Below are 26108 nucleotides of genomic sequence, written 5' to 3'. Positions count from 1 at the left end.
CGCCATGGGGATCGGCCACCGACATCGTACAGCGACAGGCCCCGCAGGATTTGAACCCAGGCATCCCTACGCAGCACCAGGAGTCAAGACTCAAAAGAAGTGGAGACAAAATTCTCAAAAAGTCAGTTAAAAAGTGACTAGGGTACGTGCTCTAACCAGATCTGCGCTTGCTGGCACGGAAAAAGAAAGAACTAACGTCAGCGCACAGCCTAAGTAGTCTCTGTGACGTCATCTCGCGCTTACGACGCCATAGACGGACGCGGAGCCGCACGACGCCACCTACCGACGTGCAGGGGTACTGCTGACGAAAAACTTTCCGGATCCAGTTGGATGCCTGGTGATATCCTAAGGTAAGGAATCTATCACTAACGTGTCTCTTTCAGATAATATTATTCACTTTTGATCCGCTTCTTCCAACTCTCACTTTTTCCTTATTCTTAACACAGGCATTGATATTCATATAACAATTAGCCAATTTTACTTTGGGGGTGAACCATTTGTTCATATTTTCCAAACTTCTAAAGTTGCAGATATGCGTATTATATATCTGGATCCTCAGTAGAGGGAAACTAAATAATTCCAGGCAGAGCACAAGAGCAATCACTCCAAATAAACTGCACATTATCCTTAAGACTGCTCGTTCGGAGCAATATTTTCTGGAATGTTATTTTACCATTATGTCAAATTTATTTACACAAGATCTGTCCTGTTTAGAGATTATGTATTCACATTGATCGAAGCAAATGTTATTGCCTAATGGTCTAATGTGGATATGACCCTGTGAAGGTTGCAAGGATAGTTAATCACCCCTCACAAGACTGGCTATTGAGTCAGTGTGATTGTTCAAACTAAATGAAATCTTTATTCACCCTGCTACACTATAATGAACAGTGCAGTGGATCCAAGACATTTGGTGCAAAAGCTTTAGGAGTTTTTGGTGGGCAATAAGTTAAAACTACAGTAATGGTTGCATTACTGTGAGAAAGTGTCATCTTTCTTGCATGGTATGCCCCCACTTTTTGCTGAATGTACTTTGCCTGAGTGTGCCCTGGACAACTGCCAATCAGGTGCCCAGGGCCTATGTTCTTTCCCTAAAAACCTAAAACCCAAATTGGCAAACCCTGGCCACATGTCAGACCCTGGTAAATGGTACCCAGGGCCTTGTGACCAGGGAAGGCCTCTAAGGGCTGCAGCACTCATTGTGCCACCCTTAGAGGCCCTGTACCCTAACACACACACACTGCCCTTGCAGGCTGAGTGTCTGGGTACAAGACAAAACAAAGAGTCGACATGGCACACATCCCTGTGTGCCATGCCCACCCCCTACGCTGCCCTGGCATACATCAGCCATCCCTCTAGCTGGGTGCCCTATGCCAGTGGTGTGGGCACAGGAGCATGAGCCCTGTGCCCCTACAGTACCCAGGTCCATTCCTGGGCACAGTAAGTGCAGTGCTGCCATTTAAGAGTGTATGGTGCTGAGAGCTCGTCAAACATGAACTCCACAGCACCATAATGGCACTGAAGACTGAGAAGATTGGTATCAAACTTCTCAGCACATTAAACCTGCACTGATGCCAGTGTGGTATTTAATGTACCAAGCACCCCAGAGGGCATCTTAGGGATGCCCCCTGAAACCTAACCTACAATCCACGTCTGGGCTGGGAGGCTGCCACACAGCAGACATTTTGCTGGACCCCTGGGTAGGAGAGCCCTGCTCTCCTGGGCCTGCAACAATGTACATCCTGGGCGAGGTGCTAGATCTCCTCACCCAGGATGAGCAGGGGGAAACTTCAAAGGCATGCCGCCTCTGTGAGCTTCACCAGGCCACTGGCAGCCCCCACTCTGGGGGGAAAGCCTGGCCGGAAACCCCAAATAAGGAGAGGGGATGTGCCAGCCTGCCAACCCCACCCCTCAGGTGGGGTAGGCGAGATGAAGCACATCTCCGGGCGCTCGCCATCTTGAAGATGGGAGGCCCTACCCAATCAGTACTAGGCTACTGCCCCCCTCCCACAGGAGAGAGGCGAGATAGGGGGTGTACCACACCCCAGGACAGGGACCCATTGGTCCCTGCCCTTCACCTACCTATAACGCCCCTAAATCTAGTATTTAGGGGCACCCTGAACCTTCCTTCCCCAGATTCAAGATTCTGAAATACAAAGAAGTGCAAGAAGAAAGAAGACCTGCCCTGCAGCTGCTAAGAAGAGGAAGACACCAACTGCTTTGGCCCCAGCCCTACCGGCCTGTCGACCCTCGAACCTGCTCCTGCTACAACCCAGCACCTCTTGTGGCCAGCAACCTCACCAACCCCGGAGGACCTGGCTACATTTTGGCTCTAAGCACCTGGGACTCCCATGAGCAGAGGCTCTGCTCACACTCAGCATCTTATCCCTGGCATCAGCCCGGAACCACGAACCCTGCACACTCTGCACCCGCCAAGCCTGGCCTGTGCCGGAGTGAACAAAGACCATGAGGATGACCCCCCGGCGACTGTGACGCCGAGACCGGCACCCAAGGACTTCCATCGACGCTCCTGACGACGCCTGCAGCCTCAGAACCAGGTACCCCCCCCCAACCGTGATCAACAGAGGGTAAGATTTCCTGACACCAAAAGGCACCCCTGCACCCGGCGCCCTCCTGTGCCCAACTCCTGGGTACCTACCTATCCTCCAACCTACCTCTCGAAGTGGTGGTGGCACCTGAAGAATCTTCGTCCCCGAGCTTGCAGTCGTTTTCTAAACCGGAGCTTTCCCATTGAAATCAATTGAGCACCCGAAGGCTCAAAAGCACCCTGCACCCAGTCGCCCGACTGGCCCTGGAAGTGTAACCTTTGCACCCATCTACTTCCCCATTTGCCCTGAGCAAGTGACCAGGAGGCCAGCTCCCTCAGCCACGTGGCCTGCTAGTTAGCAGCCACCAACCAAGGCCCCCCTGCCTCCCATAGGATAACATTGGGCCTAACTCACTCTGCACCCGGATGCCCCTGTGCCGCTGAGGGTGTAACACTGTACCTACCTAACCCTGGGAGACCCCCGAGTCTGTGCCCAGAACCTTAACTTTGCCAGTCGAGTACTTACCTGAAAGCCGATAACACAATGTTCTCCATAGGGTAACATTGACTGGTTTCTTCTGAAATTTCTTCCTAGTGTGGAGTTTTCAAAACTTAAAATATTCACCAAAAATCAGCCGAGTAACGAAAACAAAAATACTCACCTGCTATTAGGTGAGCTCCCAGTGCTGGATCTTGGTATCCAGCACTGACCCTGAAAAATATTCACAACCGTACTTACCAGTAACCCAATTTTCTTCCATAGGAAATCATTGACTTTTTCTGTGAAATTTCTTCTAAGTGTCGATTTTTGCAAACTTCAAATATTCTTTAAAAATCGTACAAACTGTGAAAACGTAATTACTTACCTGTTTTAGATAGAGGTCCCAGTACTGAGTCTAGGTACCCAGTACTGGATTACAAAAGTAATGAGAACATACTATACCTGCAACTTGAATTTTCTTCCATAGGGAATCATTGACTGTATTCTATGAAAAATTTTCTAAGTGTCAACTTTTAAAATAGCTAAATATTGTCTAAAAATCATAACAGTAACTAAGTCGACTTTTATCACTTGTTTCCAAGAACTGACCCAGCACTGAATCTAGGATCCATACAACTTAAAACTTCAACTGAACTCAATGCATTATTGTGTTTGAACTTTTGTTGCCTATTGCAACAACCTGTAACTTTCTACAAAAGCCAATTGCATACTGCAAAAGTATTTATCTAAAGCATCTCATTCTGAGAAAGTATTGAATATGCTACTTACCAGTATGCATCTGTTCTTGGCATGTAGGGCTGCTGACATTCATATCTGTGCATAGATCGCCGCCTAGTGTTGGGTCCGGATGTTTGCACGTTGTTGTCCTGGAAGAGTCTTCGAAGTATCCTGGGATAGGTGACTCCTCCCCTGGACTACAGTGCGCATGGGCATCCTCTCCATCCTCAGATTGTTTTTCGCCATTGTGGCAGTGATGGAGTAGATACAGAAAGTGATGACCATGCTTACAGTAATTCTGAGAGCTGCAGCTGCTACAGGCGCCGGGGAGGAGGGAGGGCGATATGAATGTCAGCAGCCCTACATGCCAAGAACAGATGCATACTGGTAAGTAGCATATTCAGTTCGAGGCATGTGGGCTGCTGAATTCATATCTGTGCATAGAATACATAGCAGTGCCCTCTATTGGCGGCGGCTACCCGTGCCAGCTGCAGCGGTCTGAAAAAGTGTTTTGAGAACAGCCTGTCCTACAGCTGCCTGCTGTTTCGACTGCACATCTACGCAGTAGTGTTTTGTAAATGTGTGTGTAGTGGACCATGTGGCTGCTTTGCATATATCATGCAGGGGAATATTTCCTAGGAAGGCCATGGAAGCCCCCAACTTACGTGTTGAGTGGGCTCGTGGTGGAATAGTTAATGTGCGTTTTGCCTTTTGATAACAGATTTGAATACACTTAACTATCCATCTGGCTATCCCTGCTTTGGAGATGGCGTTACCTTTGTGGTGTGGGGCAAAGGCAACGAACAGTTGTTTTGTCTTCCTGAAGGGTTTAGTCCTGTCGATGTAGTACATGAGGGCCCTCCGTACATCTAGTGTATGTAGTGCCCTTTCTGCAACAGTTTGTGGGTTTTGGAAGAAAACTGGCAGTTCAATAGTCTGATTCATGTGGAACTGCGATATTACTTTGGGCATGAATTTGGGGTTGGTACGTAGTACGACCCTGTTGGCGTGAACCTGTATAAATGGCTCTTGAACGGTTAGTGCCTGGAGTTCACTAACTCTTCGTAGGGAAGTGATCGCTACAAGGAAGGCCACTTTCCAGGTAAGGAATTGAATCTCGCATGAGTGTAGAGGTTCAAAGGGTGGACCCATCAGGCGTGTGAGGACCAAGTTGAGGTTCCACATTGGAGCCGGTGGGTGGCTTGGTGGAATGACTCGTTTGAGTCCTTCCAAGAATGCTTTGATGGCAGGCACTCTGAATAGAGAGAGGTGCTGCCTGGTTTGCAGATAGGCCGATATTGCGGTCAAATGGACACGTATAGAGGTGTACGCCAGATTGCATCGATATAGGTGTAAGAGGTAACAGATGATGTTTTGGATGGATGCGTCCAGCGGGTTGATGTCATTATTACCGCAATAAATGACGAACCTTTTCCATTTGGCTGCATAGCAAGCTCTGGTAGTGGGTCTCCTGGCCTCCTTGATGATGTCCATACAGTCAGGTGGCAGGTTGAGATAGCCAAACTCTAGGACTTCAGGAGCCAGATCGCCAGGTTCAGCTGTTGCGGATCTGGGTGCTGAACCTCTCCATGGTTCTGCGTCAAATGCGCGGGTTTGATCCGCAGCCTTTGATGCGGCACCACGGAAAGTTCGAGGAAGGTGGTGTACCACGGCTGGCGTGCCCACGTGGGAGCAACTAGGACGAGTGTCAGGGAGTGTTGTCGGAGTTTGCGAGCCACCAGCGGTATCAACGGCGCTGGGGGAAAAGCGTACGCAAATCTGCCGGACCAGTTCATCCATATCGCATTGCCCTGCGACTGCGGATGTGGGAATCTGGCGGCGAAGCTTTGGCATTTTGCGTTTTCGCTTGTGGCGAATAGGTCTATCTCTGGATGACCCCAGTGCTGGAAGTACGGTTGGAGTACTGATGGGTGTAACTCCCACTCGTGCATCTGGTGGCTGTGTCTGCTGAGCAGATCCGCCATCTGGTTGTCCTTGCCAGGGAGGTGTTCCGCCATGAGGAACATGTTCCTTTGAATGGCCCACTTCCACATGCTCTGAGCCAGATGAGACAACTGTGGAGAGTGTGTTCCTCCCTGTTTCTGTATGTAGTACATTGCGGTCATGTTGTCCGTCCGGATCAACACGACCTTGTTGCATAGATGTACTTTGAATGCCTTCATGGCTAGGAAGATTGCCATCAGTTCCAGAAGGTTGATGTGCATCTTCTTTTGTTGTGTTGTCCATAGTCCCTGCACTGTGTAGTGGAGTACATGAGCTCCCCATCCCTGGAGAGACGCGTCCGCTGTCAGTACTATCTGTGGGACAGGCTCTTGGAATGGTCGGCCCTTGCAAAGGTTTTGTGGATTCCACCAATGCAGAGAGTTGTATGCCCGACCGCTCACCAACACTAGGTCTTTCAACTGTCCTTGAGCCTGATTCCACTGACGTGCTAGGCACTCCTGAAGTGGGCGCATATGTAATCTCGCGTGCGGGACTATGAAGATGCAGGAGGCCATCATGCCTATCAACTGCATAAACACTCGCGCTGGAAGTGAGTGATTGGGTTTGAACTTGGAGATCAGCAGTTGCATGCTGTTGATCCTCACTAAATTTGGCTGAGCTGTGGCCGCCAGAGTGTCTATAGTCGCGCCCAGGTACTGTTGTACGTGTGCGGGCTGGAGATGGGACTTTGGGTAATTTAGTGAGAATCCCAGACTGTGAAGAAGGTGAATGGTGCGGGACATGTGGCTTGCACATTGCTGGGCTGACTTCGCTTGAACGAGCCAGTCGTCTAGGTAGGGGTAGACGTGTATATGCTGCCTCCGTAGATGTGCTGCCACCGTAGCTAGGCACTTCGTGAAAACCCTGGGCGCTGTTGTCACGCCGAAGGGAAGGACTTTGAACTGATAGTGCTGCCCCTGAACAGTGAACCTGAGGTATTTTTTGTGTGAGGGGTGGATGGGTATGTGAAAGTACGCATCCTTGAGGTCCAGTGTGGCTAGGAAGTCTCCCTGCTTGAGAAGCGGAAGGACTTGCTGTAGAGTGAGCATGTGAAAGTGCTCTGAAAGAATGTACTGGTTCAGGGGTCTCAAGTCTAATATAGGTCTGAGCGACCCGTCCTTTTTTGGAATTAAGAAGTAGAGGGAGTACACTCCCGTACCCTGCTCGTGGATGGGTACGACCTCTATAGCGCCTTTTAGAAGCATACTTTGCACCTCTTGCTGTAAGAGCGTTAAGTGCTCTGAGGACATAGGACGGCTTCTTGGTGGTATTGTGGGTGGAGTGGAGGTTAACTCCAGACAGTAACCGTGTTTTACAATATCTTTGACCCACCTGTCCGTGGTGATGGAGTTCCACGTGGACAGGAACCTTTGTAGCCTTCCCCCGACAGGTGTTATGTGGTCGGGAGGAAGGGAGAGGGCGTCACTGCTTGTTCTTGGGGGAGGACCTGGTGTTGCCGTAGCCACGTCCTCTGCCCTTTGTACTGGAGCCACGATATCCACCTCGGGTATTTTTATCGTAGGTGGTCTGCGTATTGCCTTTGTTATACGTTTGTTGTGACCCCTGTCCTCTGCCTGCTCCCTTGTTTCCGGGGCGACGAAAGGAGCCGCTCCGAAAGGACTGAGTTTGTAGGGCGCCCATGGACTTTGCAGTGTCCGTGTCCTTTTTTATCTTCTCGAGGGTGGTGTCAACCTCTGGCCCGAATAAATAGTCGGGGTTGACGGGCTGGTTAAGTATATTGTTTTGTACCTCAGGCTTGAATCCTGAGATACGTAGCCAGGCATGACGTCGTAGCATGACGCTAGTGTTTATGGCCCTGGCAGCCGTGTCTGCAGCATCTAGTGCACATTTGATGGAAGCATTTGTGAGTAGCTGTCCCTCTCTGATAAGGATTTCTGCACCTTCTTTGTAGGGGTCAGGGAGGTGTTGAAGTAGTTGCTCCATTGTGTCATAGTGCGCTCTATCGTAGCGAGCGAGGAGCGCTTGAGTGTTGGCTATGCGCCATATGTTGGCAGCTTGGGCGGCAACTCGCTTGCCGGAGGTCTTTAGCACCTTGGACTCTTTGTCCGGGGGAGGAGCGTCACCTGTCGTTTGCGAGTGTGCCCTCTTGCGAGCATTCGCTACAACGATGGAGTCGAGTGGTAACTGGCCTCTGATGTAAGTAGGATCCCCAGGTGCTGATCTGTATTTCTTATCGATCCTGGGGTTTATCACTCGTGCCCTGGTGGGTTCCTTGAAAATGTCCTTGGCTGGCTTGAGGACCCCCTTCAACATAGGCAGAGTCTTTACATGTCTTTCTGAGGATGCAAAGGTGTCCATTAGAAAGTCATCTTCGATGGTATCAGAGTGAAGCTGTACCCCATGGTTGTTTGCCGCGCGTTCAATAAGAGCGTTGAACGCCGCAGTATCCTCTGTGGGAGATGTTTTTGCCCCATAGAGTTGTGGGTCCTGTGCATTGAGAGGTGCACTGGGGTCTGCAGGGTCGCCCCAAGTTTGATCAGGGTCCTGCTGGTCATCAGGGTCTGTGTCTACATGGTAGGGGACTTGGTCATCCATGTAGTCCTCCAATGCATCCGTGTCGGAGCGTGTGGGGGAGAACCGGTGTGGATCCTGGTAGGATGAATGGAAAGGTTCATACAGGAGAGGTTCTGATTCTAAAGGCAGCTTCCTTTTTAGTGGGATCCTGAAAGGGTCCAATGGCGGTTCCGAAGTTATCCTTCGGTCGTGGAGAATCATCCTGCCAGTGTCGGCGTCGATGACGTGTGACGGAGACGTCTCAACAGGTGTAACCGTAGTCTGGGTGACCCGTGTCCTGAGTTGAAACACTTTTGGGATTGTGGACGGAGGCAAGCCGAAGGTAATGTTGGCTGGCACCGAAGAGGCCGCTGGAGCTCCGATCGAACCGGAACCCGACGGGTCCTGGAGGGCAGCCGTGGTTTTGCTGCCTGGCGTCGCACCAGGTCGTACTTGGGGCGCCTTTGAGGTTTTGGCACCGGCCAGGTTCGTAGAGGCGGCCGTGGATTTCTTCGGCGCCGGTGGTGCATCGAGTCGAGGTGCGGAGATCACCGTCGACGTCTTCGACACGTGAGGTTTTGGTGTCGTCGAGGGAGCGATGCGAGACGCAGCAGGCGGTACGGCCCTCGGTGTCGGTGGCGTCGAAGCCGGTAGCCGAGCAGGTTTGTCGGTGCCGATGGCCTTTTTCCGTTTGTCGACTCCTACGTCGCCCGCTTCAAGTTCGGCACCGAAGTCTCTCTTGGTGCGGTCGGTGCCGACGCGTTGCGCTGGCGTCGAAGGCGTGGAAGGCCTCGATCCGACCAGCGCCACTTTTAGTTTCGGTTTCGTAGGAACCGGAGCAGCTTTCGGTTTCGGTTTCGTGGAAGGGAAACCAGCTGGTTTAAGCGGTAATGGCTGCCGCTGAACGTCCGAGGCCGGGCCCGAGGGCGGGGCCGAAGAACTGCGGGATAGGTCTCGGGTAAGGCCCGAAGGCGATCCCTCGACCGGAGCCATAGTCTGTGGCACTGGTGATCCTTCGGCTTGAACAGGTAGGCCTTGTTCATCATTGGAGCTACTCTCTTCGGCCCCTAAGACCTCCTCGACGTCTCCTACCTCGGTGTCGTCTTCACCTCTGTGGAAGAGTGACTCGTCGGCCTCGTCCGATCCGGGTTCGTGTTCGGAAACGGGACTGGAGGGCAAGACTTCTACTTCTTCGACGTCTTCGGCCTCGTCGAAGATGTCTGCTGGGGCCGGTGCCGCGTGCTGCGCCTCGAGTCTCGCCGCTCGACGATTCCGTAGAGTCTTCTTGGAACGGAACCGGGCACAGGCCATGCATGTCGATTCGTCGTGGTCCGGCGAAAGGCATTTGTTGCACACCGGATGGACGTCGATGTGTGGGTACTTCGCATTGCATACCGGACACCTTTTGAATGGCGTCCTCGATTCCATCGTCGAAGTAGTCGATGGACAGGTAAATGCGAAAAAAGTCGGTGCTGAAAGTTAGTAAACTAACAAGATAGTATCGAAACCCGATCGATAAACAGTACCGACGCGAACTAAAGGCCTTTTGTCCTCGACAAAATATTTTCCTAACTTGAGCTAAGATAGCACATCCGAACCCAATGGCGGAAAAAAACAATCTGAGGATGGAGAGGATGCCCATGCGCACTGTAGTCCAGGGGAGGAGTCACCTATCCCAGGATACTTCGAAGACTCTTCCAGGACAACAACGTGCAAACATCCGGACCCAACACTAGGCGGCGATCTATGCACAGATATGAATTCAGCAGCCCACATGCCTCGAACATTTTGATACCTATTGTTGGTTCTAAAATAAAACAAGCATATATTTTTTATATATAAACCATTGGCCTAGAGTTCAGTTATTGAGTGTGTGAGGCCATTTGCTGACTGAGTGTGTGCAACAAATGCTTTACACTGTCCTCTGACACTGCCTTACTGCTCGACCAAACTACTACTTTAGAGAGTAAGGTTATATCTAACTTTAGCTTCTGCCAAACCTCTGGGGACTGTGGACTCTGTACACACTGTACCTATTTGGGAACCGTATATACAGAGCCACTTTCTCAAAATTACATTTAAAGATATCTTCACCATACAAAGCTCAATGTTTGGAAAGGAATATGTTATTTACCCTGTGCGCATCTGTAGGAAAGTGGGTTTCTGTTGCAGTAACCCCCCCACTTTTTGCCAGACTACTGATGCACTTTGACTTAATGTGCCCTGGGTCCCTGCCAATCAGGTTCCCAGGGCCTGTGTTCTTTCCCCAAAACGAACCCAATTGGCACCTCTGGCCACAAGTCAGCCCCTGGTAAATGGTATCACAGGTACCCAGGGCACTGTGACCAGAGAAGGCCTCTAAGGGCTGCAGCACTTATTGCGCCACCCTTAGAGGTCCTGCACCCTGACACTCACACACTGCCTTGGCAGGCTGCGCGTCTTGGTGCAGAACAAAGTGAAAAGTCAACATGGCACACATCCCTGTGTGCCATGCCTACAAAGCACGAGCATGAGCCCTGTGCCCCTACAGTGCCCCAAGTCCATTCTTGGGCCTTGTAAGTGCAGTGTTGCCATTAAGAGTATATGGTGCTGGGAGTTTGTCATTACGAACTCCACAGCACCATAATGGCACACTAAAAACTCGGAAGTCTGGTATCAAACTTCTCAGCACATTAAACCCAGACTGATGCCAGTATGCGATTTAATGAAAAATGCACACAAAGGGAATCTCAGAGATGCCCCCTGAAAACTAACCCACCTCTAGTGTCCCGACTGAGTGGCTGCTCAGGCTGCCATCAACAGACATGTTTCTGGACCCCTGGGTCGAGAGCTTGCTGCTTTCGGGGGCCTGAAACAATGCACATCCTGGAACGAGGTGCCAAGTCTCCTCCCCCAGGATGGGTAGGGTTCACGAAGGAGAAGCTTCAAAGGCATGCCGCCTTTGTGAGCCTCGCCATACCATTTGCTGCTTTCAGCAACTGGTCCCCACTGGTTCTACCCCCTACTTTGGGTGGGAGAACCGGCAGTAAAAAAAAGTGATGAAGAGAGGTGTGCCCACCTCTGCCAACTCCACCCCTCAGGTGGGGGAGGCAAGGTGAAGCACAACCTCGAGTCCCTGCCATCTTGAGGATGGGGGGGACCCAGCCAACAAGGGACAGGGTCCTGTCCCCCTCCCATTGGAGAGTGGCAGAATAGGGGCTGTACTCACCCCAGGGAAGGGACCCATTGGACCCTGTCCTTCACCTACCTGTAACGCCCCTAAACTTAGTATTTAGGGGGCACCCTGAACCTTATTTCTTCAGATCCAGCCTACCTACAAGAAGAAAAGAAGAAGGACGAAGAGCCGTGCAGAGCTAACAAGAAGACGACGCCCAATGACTTGGCCCCAGCCCTACAGGCCCGTCTCCCCTCGAACCCGCTCCTGCGACATCCCGGCATGTCCAGCAGCCAGCAACCTCACAAACCCCAGAGGACCTGCCTGCCTTCACTTCCCAGACTGTTTCTCCCATGAACACCGGACGTGTTTGAACTGCAGCTTCTGGTGCCAACCAGAGACGGCGAATCCAGCCCACTCTGCACCCACCGAACCCGGTCCAAGCTCAAGTGGAAAAACACCACGGGGAGGCCCCCCCACACCCCGACAATCCTGACCCGAGATCCGGCAACCCCTGACCTGCCTCCAGATGACGCCTGCTGCATCAATCTAGAGGACCCCCCCTACCACGACCAGAGCGGTAAGAAAATCCGACGTCACAAGGCACCCCTGCACCCGGCGCCCAACGGCCTTGTGTGCCCAGACCAACGGTGCCTAAACAACCCACGACATCCCAACTTACTCCTCGAAGTGGTGGTCGCACCCCAAAAGATCCTCGTCCCTGAGCCTGCAGTGTTTCTTTGTCCCGGTGCTTCTCCACTGAAAACAACAGGGCACCCGACCTCAAAACAGCACCCTGCACCCGGCTGCCCTAGTGCTGCTGAGGGTGCACCTTTGGTGATACTTTGGTCCCCAACTTGCCCTGAGCTTAACCCTAGGAGCTTTGCTCCCACAACCCAGTGGCCTGCTTGCCAGCAGCCACTAGCCGGAGGCCCCTTATCCCCCATTGGATAACATTGGGCCTCAACACTCTGCACCCGGCTGCCCTAGTGCCGCTGAGAGTGCAACAACAGTGCATCACTGACCCTGGGGGACCCCCGAGTCTAACCCCAGAACCATAACTCCCACAGCCGTTTACTTACCTGTGAACCGTTAACCTGTTTTCCTCTCATAGGATAACATTGAAACTTTTTCTCCAAAAAGTTTGGAGTTTTGAAACCTAAAAATATTCTTTAAAAATCGCAGGAAATGTCCCAGTGCTGAATCTAGGTATCCAGCACTGAGTTAGAAAAGTAATGTGAAAAGTAACTTACCAGCAATTTACTGTAGAAGCCTATTCATTTCAATGTGCTGCTCCAAAAAGTTTCCAAGTGTGGAATTTGGAAACTGAAAATATTCTTTAAAAATCATGTGAATAACCAAAACGGAATTACTTACCTGTTTCTAGGAAATGTCCCAGTGCTGAATCTAGGTATACAGCACTGAGTCAGAAAAGTAACGTAAAAATTAACTTACCTGCAATTTACTGAAAAAGCCTATTCATTCTAATGTACTGTATTTGCTAAGTGTTGCATACTACTGCTCCCCTGTAAACCAAATAAAGTACAATTTCTATTGCATTTTCAAACTGTTTTATATCCAGTAACTAATTACTGAAAAGTATTTAATGGTTACCTGTACCAGGCTTGCTTGGTTCTAAAAACAAACAACAGTATATTTTTACACAAACACAACTGGCCTAGAGTTCAGTTCTTGAGTGTGTGAATTCATTTGCTGATTGAGTGTGTACATCAAATGCTTAACACTGTCCTCTGATACTGCCTTACTGCTCGACCAAGCTACCACTATTAGAGAGTAAGGTTCTATTTAACTTTAACCTCTGCCTACCTCTGGGGACACTTGGACTCTATACACACTACACCACACGTTGGTGTACTATATATAGAGCCAGTTTCTTACAGCATCTGTTAGTGACATGTAGTGCTGTAGCTTCACATGCGCTGCATACTTCCGCCATCTAGTGTTGGGTCCAGATGTGTGCAAGTTGTTTTTCTTTAAGAAGTCTTCGAGTCACAAGACAAAGTTACTCCTCCAGTCGGTGATAATGCACATGGGCATCAGCTCTATTGTTACATTGTTTTACCGCAGAAGGGTGAGAATGGAGTCAAAGTAAGTTTCAGTAAAGAGATGTCTATGCAAATGAAATAATGTAAAGGAACTACAACAGCCACAGGTGTCCGGAGAGGAGGGTGGGCGCATGCGAGTCTACAGCACTACATACCATGAGCAGATGCTTGGTAAGCAGCATATTCAGTGCTAGGCATGTGTGGCTGTAGATACACATGCTCTGCATAGACTGTAAAGCAGTCCCTCTCCAAAAGCGGTGGCTATCCTGTGGGTGTTGCAGTTGTTTGAAAGAAAGTACGTAGCACTGCCTGGCCTACATTGGCTTCTTGGCATGCTAAAACATCCACACAATCATGTTTAGTGAAAGTATGTGGTGTAGACCACGTAGCCGCCTTACAAATATCAGCTACTGGGATATTGCCCAGGAAACCCACGGAAGCCCATATCTTATGAGTAGAGTAAGCTCTAGGGGGAGTAACAAAAAGTCAATTTAGCTTGGCATAGCATGTTTGAATGCATGTAACTATACATCTGGAAATGCTTGTTTTAGATATGGGCTTTCCGGTGTGAGGGGGCAAAAAAGCAACCAAGAGTTGTTTAGTTTTACAGAACTCTTTAGATCTGTCAATAAAATACATTAGAGCTCTTTTGACTTCTAGTGTATGCAGAGCTCTTTCTGCAACTGAATCAGATTATAGAAAGAAAATGGGTAAATCAACTGATTGATGTAGGTGAAAAGACTTTTGGAAGGAATTTTGGGTTGGTTCTAAGGACTACTCAATCTTTGTGTGGTTGGAAGAAAGGTTCTTTTAAGGTTAATGCCTGGAATTCACTAAAAAGTCTAAGTGAGGCAATGGCTACTAAAAAAGCAACTTTCTAGACAAGAATTGTAGGGAGAAGTTGTGCAATGATTTAAATGGTGGTTCCATAAGTACTATATTGAGATTCCATGCTGGTGCAGGTGGAACTCTAGGTGGAATTACTCTTTTAAGACCTTCTAGGAATGCCTCAATAACTGGTACCTTAAACAAGGACAAATCTCGCCTGTTTTGTAGATATGCAGCAACTGCGGCTAAATGTAGACGTATGGAAGTAAGTGTAAGCAAGGTCCGCGGTATGCAAATGAAGACAGTTGCAAACAAGGTTGTGCACAATTGCATCAAATGGATTAATTTGTTTTGCGACAGTAGAAAACAAATCTTTTCCACTTCGCTGTGCAACATACTCTAGTTGTAGGTCTACGTGCTTCTTTAAGAATGGTCATAAATCCAGAGGGAAGATTAAGGTATCTAAATTCTATGACCTTGGGAGCCAAATCTCAAGTTTGAGCTCCTTTGGATTTGGGAGACTGATTTCTCCAAGGTTCTGAGTGAGAAGGTCCAGGTTGAGGGGAAGCTTCTGGTGGGGGACTGCTGAGAGTTTGAGCAGTGTAGTGAACCATGGTTGGCGAGCCCAAATGGGAGCTACTAGAATGAGGGTGAGAGACGTTTGCCTGAGCCTTTGAACCACAAGCAGAAGAAGAGGGAGAGGCAAAAAAGCATAGGCAAATGTGCCTGACTAGTTTATCCATAGAGCATTGCCTTTGGGTAGGGGGCTCGGTGAGGGAGCCATCTGTTTCGGCTTGGCTTTTGGTGCCATGGGTCCATAGCAGATGACCAGTGCCTACCATGGCCTGCTGGAAGCAGTAGCCCAGTAGCCCAAGAATCGGTCGATATCAAATATTTTTGGGGAGGTGGAACAGAGGCATGGGTACTGACTGTCCAGAGTTAACGTCGGAATTTGAGTTGGAGCCTGGTTTGGAGTTATGGATGAAAAAGGCCTCCTCCTCCGCTGCAGAGGCCCCCTCCTCCAATGCAGAGGCCTCATGGAGCTCTTCCTGCTCGACACCTTGACCGAAAATGTCTGGTGCTGCTTCGATCTCTTTGCGCTGCATTTCTCTGTGTAGTGCCCGACGGACATGTAATGTCTTTTTCGATCAAAAAGATAGACCCTTCTTCACAGTCCGCTTCATGATGGTCTGAGACAGACATAAGTTGCAAACCTGATGGAGGTCGGTTCTCGAGTACTTCATGTAACAGCAAGGGCAGAATCGAAATAGAGTTCATTCCATTAACAGCTCTTTCTCTGTTGAAGTCGGCTAAAATAAAGAGTAGGCCCGAAGGCTGCGATGGTAGCATGTTGAAGCGATGGGCAAAAGTTCTCTGATTTTCTGGACACAAGGATGGAAAAGGTGACTAAAGCAATACCGACGGGGGTGGAAATGAAGCAAACTGAAAGGAACCGGAGAAAGTCTCAAACCAGAGCACCACAAAACACATCTGAACCATACGGTGGAAAGCAAACAATATAATAATGGAGTCAATACCCATACACATTATTACCAATAGGAGGAGTCACTTTGCCTCGTGACTCCAAAGACTTTTTTGAAGAAAAACAACTTGCACACATCCAGACCCTACACTAGATGGCGGAAGTATACAGAGCATGTGTATTTACAACCACACATGCCTTGAACATTATGGATACCTCTGTTTTTAAGGTGAGACAATCACATGACAGAACACACCCTGATATTTAGTTCAACTATGTTACAGTTAGTGCAATAACTTTAAGGCAAAAACCAAATGAAAGTTCAACATTAACTTATCATCCTTCCACTGCAAGTTTTTCATTCATATAAGCTTCCACTAAAAAACGTCAGGTTTCTCAAGGATCTCAAATTAGCACCTGTTCCAATTCAGGTGCACTATCTCGCTCTTCCTATCATAGGGCTCCCTGTATCCCTGCCTTCTGCTCAGTATTATCTTGTCCACCAAGTTGTTCCCTTTTCCCTCTTGAAATCTTTTCTATCAACTGCTGCTGATGTTCTTAAAGATTACTTGTCCCTGCTTCACTTCTTTTTCAGTACTCCAGGCTGTCTCCAATTTATGACCATCACGTTACTTCAGTAAGAAACAACATGCATGTTTTAACCCTTGGTGAAGTCATGGTTTGTATCTCAGTTATGTCAATTCGTACAATGTAAGAGATTTCACTAAACTTGCTGAAATATCTGAGAAGTGCGTGGCTACCATTTTGGTTATGTTGCACTATATAAAAATGTAAATTGATCATCTTTGAATGTTCTTCTCAAGCGCAAGACTAGATACGGAATGCTATTTTCTTAGCAATAACTCCTATGTAGCTCTATATGGTACACAGTGTGGCTCCAGCCACTAATCTGCTCAGCAGGACTTGATGAGATGGGATTCAAGCCCTTATATCGCTACGTTTGGCCATTTGTCCCCCACTTCACAGAGGCAATCAGGAGAAAATTTGACAAGGCAAATGTACACTTCAATTTTCCTAGACGTTCTTATTTCTATTGCATCTTTTAGGTCTGGGAAAACAGGAAGGAAAGGTAGATGGCAATACCAAAGGAAACACTCAAGCAGAGACATTCTTTATTGTCAGGTCTAAAAATAAACCTATTGCATACTTAGAACTGACGTACACATGAGTCATGTTTGGATATAAATGGCTGGCTCACAGTGGTGCATGTAAAGGTGAATACAGTAAGAGTTCTGAAACAAGCCTATAACTGCATGCCGCTAGGGCTGCTAATGTTATCCCAGTATGCCTCTGTCAAGGAAGAACACTGATAAGGCACACTTGTAAGAACAGAAAATGACAAGCCTCAAATTGCGAGACGTGTTTTTCAGTTTGAATACTTCAGAGAGAATGGTGTGGTGTCCATAAAGAATCCACATTGAAACATTGTGCTGAAAAAAGAATTTACAAGCCCGGTGTGTATAACCAGAGTTTAACAATAAGATACCCATTTGAGAGAATTAGGTTCTAATGCTGGTCCAAAAATACTAAAGACCTCTTGCGTTGTTTACAGACTGTCAACTAAAAGCGGAGCAGCACAGTTTGCGTATCCCATTTCACTCAAAAGCTCTTACCTGTCCAGTGTCGGTGACAGCAAGGCAGTGCAGTGCACCTACGGCCACATGGATAATCTTCTTCCCTCGCAGACCTTCAACAACTTGTGGTTTGCGCACGTGAACATCAGAACCATGGCCTAATCTGAAGTAATCTCCTTTGCCCCTTAAATAAAAGAAAGACACAGAAATATCACATCTTTGATCATTCTATTCTCTGATACATTCTAGACTGATTTAAACAGCCAAGTTGAAGCCACCTACTTTCAGAAAATACACAATTTTACAGTCACACCATAAACCGAAGCCATGGCACCTAATGCAGCAGATATATTATATATATATATATATATATATATATATATATATATATATATATATATATATATATATATATATATATATATATATATATATAGACAATGTACAATAAATCTAGCTAGGGCAGTATTATCAATCTTTAACATAGGCTTTGTACGACAATGTAAGCTATATTATACCCTCATTATCATGGCCAAAAGTATGGAATTCTCCCGTCAAAGGGGAAATTACACATGCAGTTGTGCAAACTAGGTTGTGGATTTAACACAATGCCTTTTGTACCCCAGGAAAACTGCACAAACTAGGATACACTGACTCACAACTCTGCTGGAACTGCAAACTAGAACCAGGGGACTTAACTCACATGATATCCAACTATTTCACCTGCTGTGGCACCAAATACAAAATCTGATACAAAAAGTCTATAAGGTACACTTCATAATCAACGTCACAACAGCCTAGCTATGCAGCCACGAATATCCCACCCCTGAATTATGCAGCACTTATTATTCAACCTCATGCTGGTTATCAGAACTAAGCTGATCCTTTCAGAATGGAAAAGCTCCCCTAATATTTCCTTTCATACTCATTGGGCTTGGTTATGCATCACTGCAGAAAATACTTGCTTACAAAAATTACATCCTCTCTCTTACCACAGGAAAATATGGGATTCAATTGATGTCAACCTTTAAAATAATACACCACTGTAATAATTACAAAAGGTGCTATCAAACCACTCAATCCATCTCCAAGATATTAATTGGTAATACGGCATATACCTTGGTGGTCAGATACCAGTCCTAATAACCACCCTTATCAAATCTCGTTCTCTGTATTCTTTATGGTGTCTCCCTAGTTTAAACTTTCAGACTGTTTATTTCCGTTTGTTCTCCATTATAAAACTTCAAATGTTATGCTTCTGGTAAGTGAACAACTTTTTTACAAAGCTGAATCTAATCTCGATTAAGATGGAGTGCAGTCATAGCCTTACAAATATAAACGTGTAATTGCCCATAAAGCCACTATAATTATGTTATTTCCACTATAACTCTTTTATTTTCATTCCCCAACATACCTATTTCGGGTGTATGCGTGTTGATACTTAATTTCAAGATTTGAAAAACTGTTTGTTGAACATGATGCACTTTGTACCTATGTAATCAGAACTAAAGTTTAATAAAGATTTTTTTAAATAAAAAAAAATCTTTATTTTTATAACATCAAAACCATATTTCACAATATCGGTTATCACAGCATTTAAATTTTTGTTGTCATAAAGACAAGTTCTAACCAGGGTCTGAGTGATGAAGGTACTGGGAAGCAGTACAATATAATCAATCAGATCATACAGAACTAAAGATATGTGGGAGGATTAATGAAATACCACCCAGGATTTACTCCCCTTTATTAGTGGTCGAATGCTTTATTCGACAACTTAATGTCGTAAAAGTAAACAATACATTCAAAACTACATTTCATTTTAAAAAGAGGCCATCCTAATATCAGCTGGAAGCCAACTCATAACAATCCATGCGAAAAAGGAACTTAGTGAGCAGGATTCAAAAATGCAAATGCGCAGACAGTGTTAAAATACAAAACTACAATTATCTTTGCCTATGATCCATCTTATGATACTAGAGCTTTGCTAAGCATACAGTACAAATTTTATATAAAGTGCAAAGTGCAGTTAAACGTGCTCATAAATTAAAATAACACATGTTAGTCCTCAAGATAAAAATTCAAAGTGCAAAAGGGCAAACATATTAAAACACAAACTTCACGTTTCTTTCCCTATAATACATCTTAAAGTGTAAAAGGTTTTATAGAGTACAAAATGCTAAATAAAATATACTATAAACGGGGTAAGCTACAGAAATATCGTTCCTAACGGTCATATAGAGTGCCAAGGGCTGCTCTACATACAATATAGAAACGTTATATAAAGTGCTAAGTGCATATAAGACAAACTCAAAATTTTAAGATGATCTCTAAAACCTTAACACATTATGGGCCTCCATATAAAAGGCAAATGCTACTTACCAGTATGCATCTGCTCTTGGCATGTAGAGCTGCAGATCTACACACTGTGCATAGATCGCCATCTGGTGTTGCGCCCGGATGTTTGCAGTTGTTTTTCCTCTTGGAAAGTCTTTGGAAGTCACGAGGTATGTGACTCCTCCTTTGGATCATATTGCGCATGGGCTTCGGCTCCATCCTCAGATTGTTTTTCGCCAGCAGGGAAATGGTGGAGCATAGTAATAAGCAGTGAAGATGCCCATGTGTGCTGTATCTAAATACGATAAACTGGAACAGATAAAGGTAGCCGGGGAGGCGGGTGGGCGTGTGTAGATCTGCAGCTCTACATGCCAAGAACAGATGCATACTGGTAAGTAGCATTTGCCGTTTAAGGCATATGGGCTGCAGATTACACACTGTGCATAGATTATATAGCAGTACTCGCTCCTAACGGCGACCACCAGTATCTGTTGCAGTGGTTTGAAACAATGTTTTGAGTACAGCCTGGCCACACTAGCTTGTTGCTTAGTTTGCACATCTACACAATAGTGTTTAGTGAAAGTGTGCGGTGTAGACCATGCAGCTGCTTTGCAGATATCATCTAAGGGGATGTTCCCTAAAAATGCCATGGAAGCCCCTATCTTGCGTGTAGAGTGGGCTTTAGGGGGAAGAGATAGCGTTTGTTTTGCTTTGTGGTAGCAAATCTGTATGCATTTAACAATCCACCTAGCTATCCCAGATTTGGAGATGGGGTTGCCTTTGTGTGGTGGTGAGAAAGACACAAACAGTTGTTTGGTCTTACGAAAGGGTTGTGTTCTCTCGATGTAGTAGAGTAAGGCTTGTTTGACATCTAATGTGTGGAGACCTCTTACTGCAATGGTCTGCAGCTGCGAGAAGAATATGGGTAGATCCACAGATTGTTTAGGTGAAAAGGAGAAATGACTTCAGGGAGGAATTTTGGATTAGTGCAGAGAACAACCTTGTTATGGTGCTTTTATAGAAATGGTCCTTGAATGGTGAGTGCTTGTATCTCACTGACCCTTCTGAGGGAAGTGATGGCTACAAGAAAAGCAGTTTTCCATGTTAGGAATATAAGTTCACATTTGTGCAGAGGTTCAAAGGGAGGCCCCATTAGTCTTGTGAGAACGATGTTAAGGTTCCACACAGGTCATAGTGGCACTCTGGGGGGAATTATTCTTTTGAGGCCTTCCATGAAGGCTTTTATGGCAGGTACTCTAAAGAGTGATAGATGTTGCCTGTTTTGTAGATAGGCTGCTATGGCTGCAAGGTGGAGTCTAATAGACGTGTAGGCTAGATTGCATTTTTGTAGGTGTAGTAAATAGCCTATGATGTGTTGAATGGACACATCCAGGGGATTGAAGTTATTGCTGTGACAATAGACCACAAAACGTTTCCACTTGGCTGCATAGCAAGCTCTAGTGGTAGGTCGTCTAGCTTCTCTAATGACGTTCATACAGTCTGGGGGAAGATTTAGATAACCAAATTCTAGGATTTCAGGAGCCAGATCGCAAGGTTGAGCTGAGATGGGTCCGGGTGCCTGATCTCTCCATGGTTCTGGGTTAAGAGGCATGGAGAGAGGTGTAACTTTTGGTGCGGTACTACAGATAGTTCCAGCAGTGTGGTGTACCATGGTTGTCTGGCCCAAGTTGGAGCTACTAGGATGAGAGTGAGGGAGTGTTGTTGTAGTTTGCGCACCACTAATGGAATGAGTGGGAGGCGGAAAAGCGTACGCAAATTTGCCTGACCAGTTCATCCATATCGCATTGCCTTTGGATAATGGGTGTGGGTACCTGGCAGCGTAGCTTGGGCATTTGGTGTTTTCGTGGGTGGTGAAGAGGTCTATCTGTGGATGCCCCCACATTTGAAAGTACAGGTGAAGAACTTGTGGATGGAGTTCCCACTCGTGGATCTGTTGTGTTTGTTTGCTCAGCAGATCGGCCATAGTGTTTTGGACTCCTGGGACATGTTGGGCTAGGAGAAAGATTTTTTGGGGTATGGCCCATCTCCATATGCTCTGTGCTAGCTGAGAGAGCTGTGGAGAGTGTGTGCCCTCTTGTTTTTGTATATAGTACATGGCTGTCAGGTTGTCCGTGCGGACTAGGACGGCCTTGCCCGATATCTGTGTTTGAAAAGCCTTTAGGGTTAAGAATATGGCTAGTAACTCCAGATGGTTGATGTGGAGTAACTTTTGTTGAGGTGTCCACCTGCCCTGCATGGTGTGATGTAGTAGGTGAGCTCCCCAGCCGGAGAGCGATGCGTCCGCTGTCAGTACTATCTAAGGAACCGGTCCCAGGAACGGTCGCCCTTTGGAAAGGTTTTTGGTGGTCCACCACTGCAGAGAGCGATGGGCACGACCGTCTACCAACACCAGATCTGTCAATTGACCCTGGGCCTGGTTCCATTGGCGCGCTAATCACTCTTGGAGAGGACGCATTTGGAGTCTTGTGTGAGGTACTATGAATATGCAAGAGGCCATCATTCCTATTAGTTGCATAAACACTCGAGCTGGAAGAGAGTGTTCCAGTTGAAATTTGGCACGTAGAGCCTGAATGCTTGCTTTCCTGGCAGGACTGGGGTAGGCTAGCGCTTTTGAGGTGTCTATGGTGGCACCGAGGTATTGTTTTACGTCGGACGGTTGCAGATGGGACTTTGTGTGGTTTACTGTGAATCCCAATTCGTGAAGTAGCTGGATAGTGCCGTGAGTGTGTTGTACACACTGGTTGTATGAGCTGGCTTTTATTAGCCAGTCGTCTAGGTATGGGAAGGTGTGGATGTGTTGTCTTCGCATGTGTGCTGCCACTACCGCTAGGCACTTGGTAAACACTCGCGGTGCTGTGGTGATTCCGAATGGGAGCACTTTGAATTGATAGTGTTGACCGTCCACTACAAACCTGAGAAACTTTCTGTGAGCTTTGTGAACGGGAATGTGGAAATAGGCGTCCTTGAGGTCTAGGGTGGCAAGTAAGTCGTTTTGGGAGAGCAGGGGAAGTACCTGCTGGAGTGTGACCATGTGGAAATGGTCCAAGTGTATATAGTGATTTAGGGGTCTGAGGTCCAGGATGGGCCTTAGAGTGTCATCCCTTTTTGGTATGAGAAAATATAGGGAGTAAACTCCCATATTTTGTTGGTGGGCAGGAACTAGTTCTATCGCACTCTTTTGTAGGAGGGAGATTACCTCCTGCTTTAGAAGTGACAAATGTTCCTGTGGCTTGGGCGTTGTTTGGGTGGAATGTTTGGGGGGATAGATGTTAGTTCGAGGCAGTAGCCTGACCGAATTATCTGTGTTACCCATTTGTCTGAGGTGATAGTAGTCCAGAAAGGAAGGAAATTGTGGAGTCTGCCCCCGACTGGAGTGGGATGGTCTGGGGGGAGTGGAGGGAAGTCATTGGGCAGGGATGGAGGCAGAGCGGGAGGTGTTAGTTTTGCCTCTGCCTTTATTGTTGTTACCCCTGTAGCCACCTCTCTGGGAACCCCTAGTGAAGGTGGATTGTGTAGGGGCTTTATAGGAAGTGGAGGCGTTGTCTGAGGAGTAGCCTCTGGAGGTGCTTCGAAAGGAAGAGCGGCAAAAGGAGCGCCTGGGAGGGTGCGACTGTAAGGCTCCCATAGACTTTGCCGTATCGGTATCCTTTTTCATTTTTTCAAGGGCAACGTCAACGTTTGGGCCAAACAGATGTTCCTGGTCAAAGGGGTGGTTGAGGATGGAAGCCTGCACCTCGGGTTTGAAACCCGAAATTCGTAGCCAGGCATGCCTCCGGAGGAGGACGCTGGTGTTAATTGCCCTAGAGGCGGTGTCAGCGAAATTGAGGACGCAGCGAATGGAGGTGTTGGTGATGGTTTTACCCTCCTGGATTAGCTCGTTAGCTCTATTCTTATATTTGTCAGGGAGGTGTTGCATTGTGGCTTCTGGTTCATCATAATGTGCCCTGTCATATCGTGCCAAAAGCGCTTGGGTGTTTGCAATGCGCCATATGTTGGCAGCCTGGGATGCAGTTCGCTTGCCAGAGGTGTCAAGGAGTTTGGACTCCTTATCAGGTGGTGGTGGTGGCCTCGCCTGATGCCTGGGAGTTTACACGTTTCCTTGCAGTGGAGACTACTAGGGAGTCTAGTGGTGCGGGCCCTCTGATGTAGGTGGGGTCTGTAGGGGCGGCCTTATACTTCTTATCGATGTGAGGGTTGATGACCCTGGCCCTGACCGGGTCTTTAAAGACCTCTGGCGCGTGTTAGATGACCCCTTTAAGCATGGGCAGAATGGAAGTGGCCCTGTGTGTAGTGTCAAAGGTATCTAGGAGGAAGTCCTCCTCCACGGGGTCTGTATGGAGATCAACTCCGTGGCAGTGTGCAGCTCTATGGAGCAGTTGGTTAAAACCCATAGTGTCCTCCAGGGGGGACGGTCTTGAAGGGTAAAGGTCGTCCTGCGGGACGTTGGGGACGTCTGGGATGTTGTAGTCGTCCCATGGGTCTGGGGAGCTTGTAGGAGTGGGGTCCTCTGTGGGTTGGTCATGGGGTCCGTCCCCTGTGTCGTCGTAGACATCGTCATCATCCTCATCCGGAGAGGGTGTGGGGGAATGATGAGGTGGGGGAGGCGGAGGAGAGGGAGGGGTGAGGGTAGTCTCAAAGGGGAGGTAGCAAAGTCTCTTCTCTTTGGAGGTGGAGCTGGGGCTGGCTTGTCCAGCTGTCTCTTTTTGATGCTGAGCATCAAATGTCCAGTTTTAGGGTCTTTGACAAGTGTTTTTTGTAGTGGATCGGGCCGAAATAGTTCCAGTCGGCGCCGAAGGTGTTGGAGCCGTAGGTTTTTTAGTCTTGGAGTTGGCATCGGTTCGTTGTTTGAACTGTGTGGCTTAGAAATGTCCGGTTGTTTCCTCGGTTCCGAGATGACTTTCGGCTTCGAGGTGTGGGTGTAGAGGGCTTTGGATTTTTTGCTCGGTTCCCGGGATGGTGTCGGTACCGTGGAGCTAGTGCTTGTCTTCGGCGCCGAGTGCTTCGGTGTGGAGCTCGGCGCGGAGGAGAAAGAGGCCATTTTCTTTTTTGGTGCCAGTGCGGAGGAGTGTTTGTCGGCACCGACGGCAGGCTGGCTCTAGCCCGAGCTGCCAGAAGGCTTGATGGGCTTCTTAACCGGGCCCGAAAGCGAGGTATGTGAAGCAATGTCTTTGGTCATGCCTAGGCCCGAGGGCGAAGGCGTGACCGAAGCCTTTTTCGATGCAGTCGAGGGTGGGGGGTGGGGATCGATGTTAGTACACACACCCCTCTGTGCCAGAGTGATGTCCTCGACATCTGAGTCGTCGGCTTCGGAGGTGCTGACGAGGCCCTCTTCGGTGTGCTGGTCTTCGGGAACATCGACGCCTTCTCCAAAGATGTCGTTGGGGATTGCAGTCGACCAGTGTGCCATGGTTCTCCTCGCCCTTCGGTCCCGAATGGTCTTTTTCGACTGGAAGGATTTGCAAGCCGGACAGTCTCGTGCCTCGTGTTCTGGGGAGAGGCAGAGGTTGCACACCTCATGGAGATCGGTGTGGGGAAACTTTGACCCACATCGAGGACACTTCTTAAATGGAGTCCTTTCCATGAGCCAGGACCGGAGCTCAGGTAGGCCCGAAGGCCCTCGTCGACGACTGGAATCGAAGACTTCGAACGATGAGAGTCGCGTCGAGTGTGGAGATCGCGACCGAAACAATGCCACGGAAAGGGAAGGATTGCGTGCCGATCAGAAGAACTGAAAACGGTTCGGAACCGGAGCGTGAAGATCACATCTGAGCCCGATGGCGGAAAAAAACAATCTAAGGATGGAGCCGAAGCCCATGCGCAATACGATCCAAAGGAGGAGTCACATACCTCGTGACTTCCAAAGACTTTCCAAGAGGAAAAAAACAACTGCAAACATCCGGGCCCAACACCAGATGGCAATCTATGCACAGTGTGTAATCTGCAGCTCATATGCCTCGAACACAAATCTTAAGCCTTAATATCAGTTTTAAAAAAACATGTTTTTCCTACGCCTAATGGCTCCAGTTAGGAAACTTGCCACTCCAAAACAAACCAAGGGGGATGCTAACATCTGAAGATACAGTAGGGCTGGCTTGGTTTGGACAAAGTGACAATCTCTAAGCAGTGGTAGTATACATTTCTTGCGTAAAAGCACATAATCACAAAAATGACAAAATGAATAATATGCTGTTCTGAAAACTTGTCACACTGACATGGTTTCAGAGTGCCAGGTTTGGATAAACCCTGAGGTACAGATAAAAGCCAATGAGCCATCTGCAGACGAAATCTTGTTCAGATAAAACAATGGAAAGGTTTGCAAACACTTACTAAGTAAGGTTGGAC

General features: G+C 47.8%; 1 protein-coding gene across 1 annotated transcript in view; it reads right to left on the bottom strand.

The window, feature by feature from the left end:
* Positions 1–26108, bottom strand: part of LOC146805589 (E3 ubiquitin-protein ligase HERC2-like) — a 1563844-nt gene that overhangs the window by 664599 nt on the left and 873137 nt on the right. The window contains 1 exon segment of the mRNA XM_085622871.1: positions 17451–17595. Within this exon segment, the coding sequence (XP_085478997.1) occupies positions 17451–17595 (145 nt within the window).

This window comes from Triturus cristatus, chromosome 8, assembly GCF_964204655.1.
Source record: "Triturus cristatus chromosome 8, aTriCri1.1, whole genome shotgun sequence".
Taxonomy (NCBI): domain Eukaryota; kingdom Metazoa; phylum Chordata; class Amphibia; order Caudata; family Salamandridae; genus Triturus; species Triturus cristatus.
This window is presented reverse-complemented; position numbering and strand designations above follow the sequence as displayed.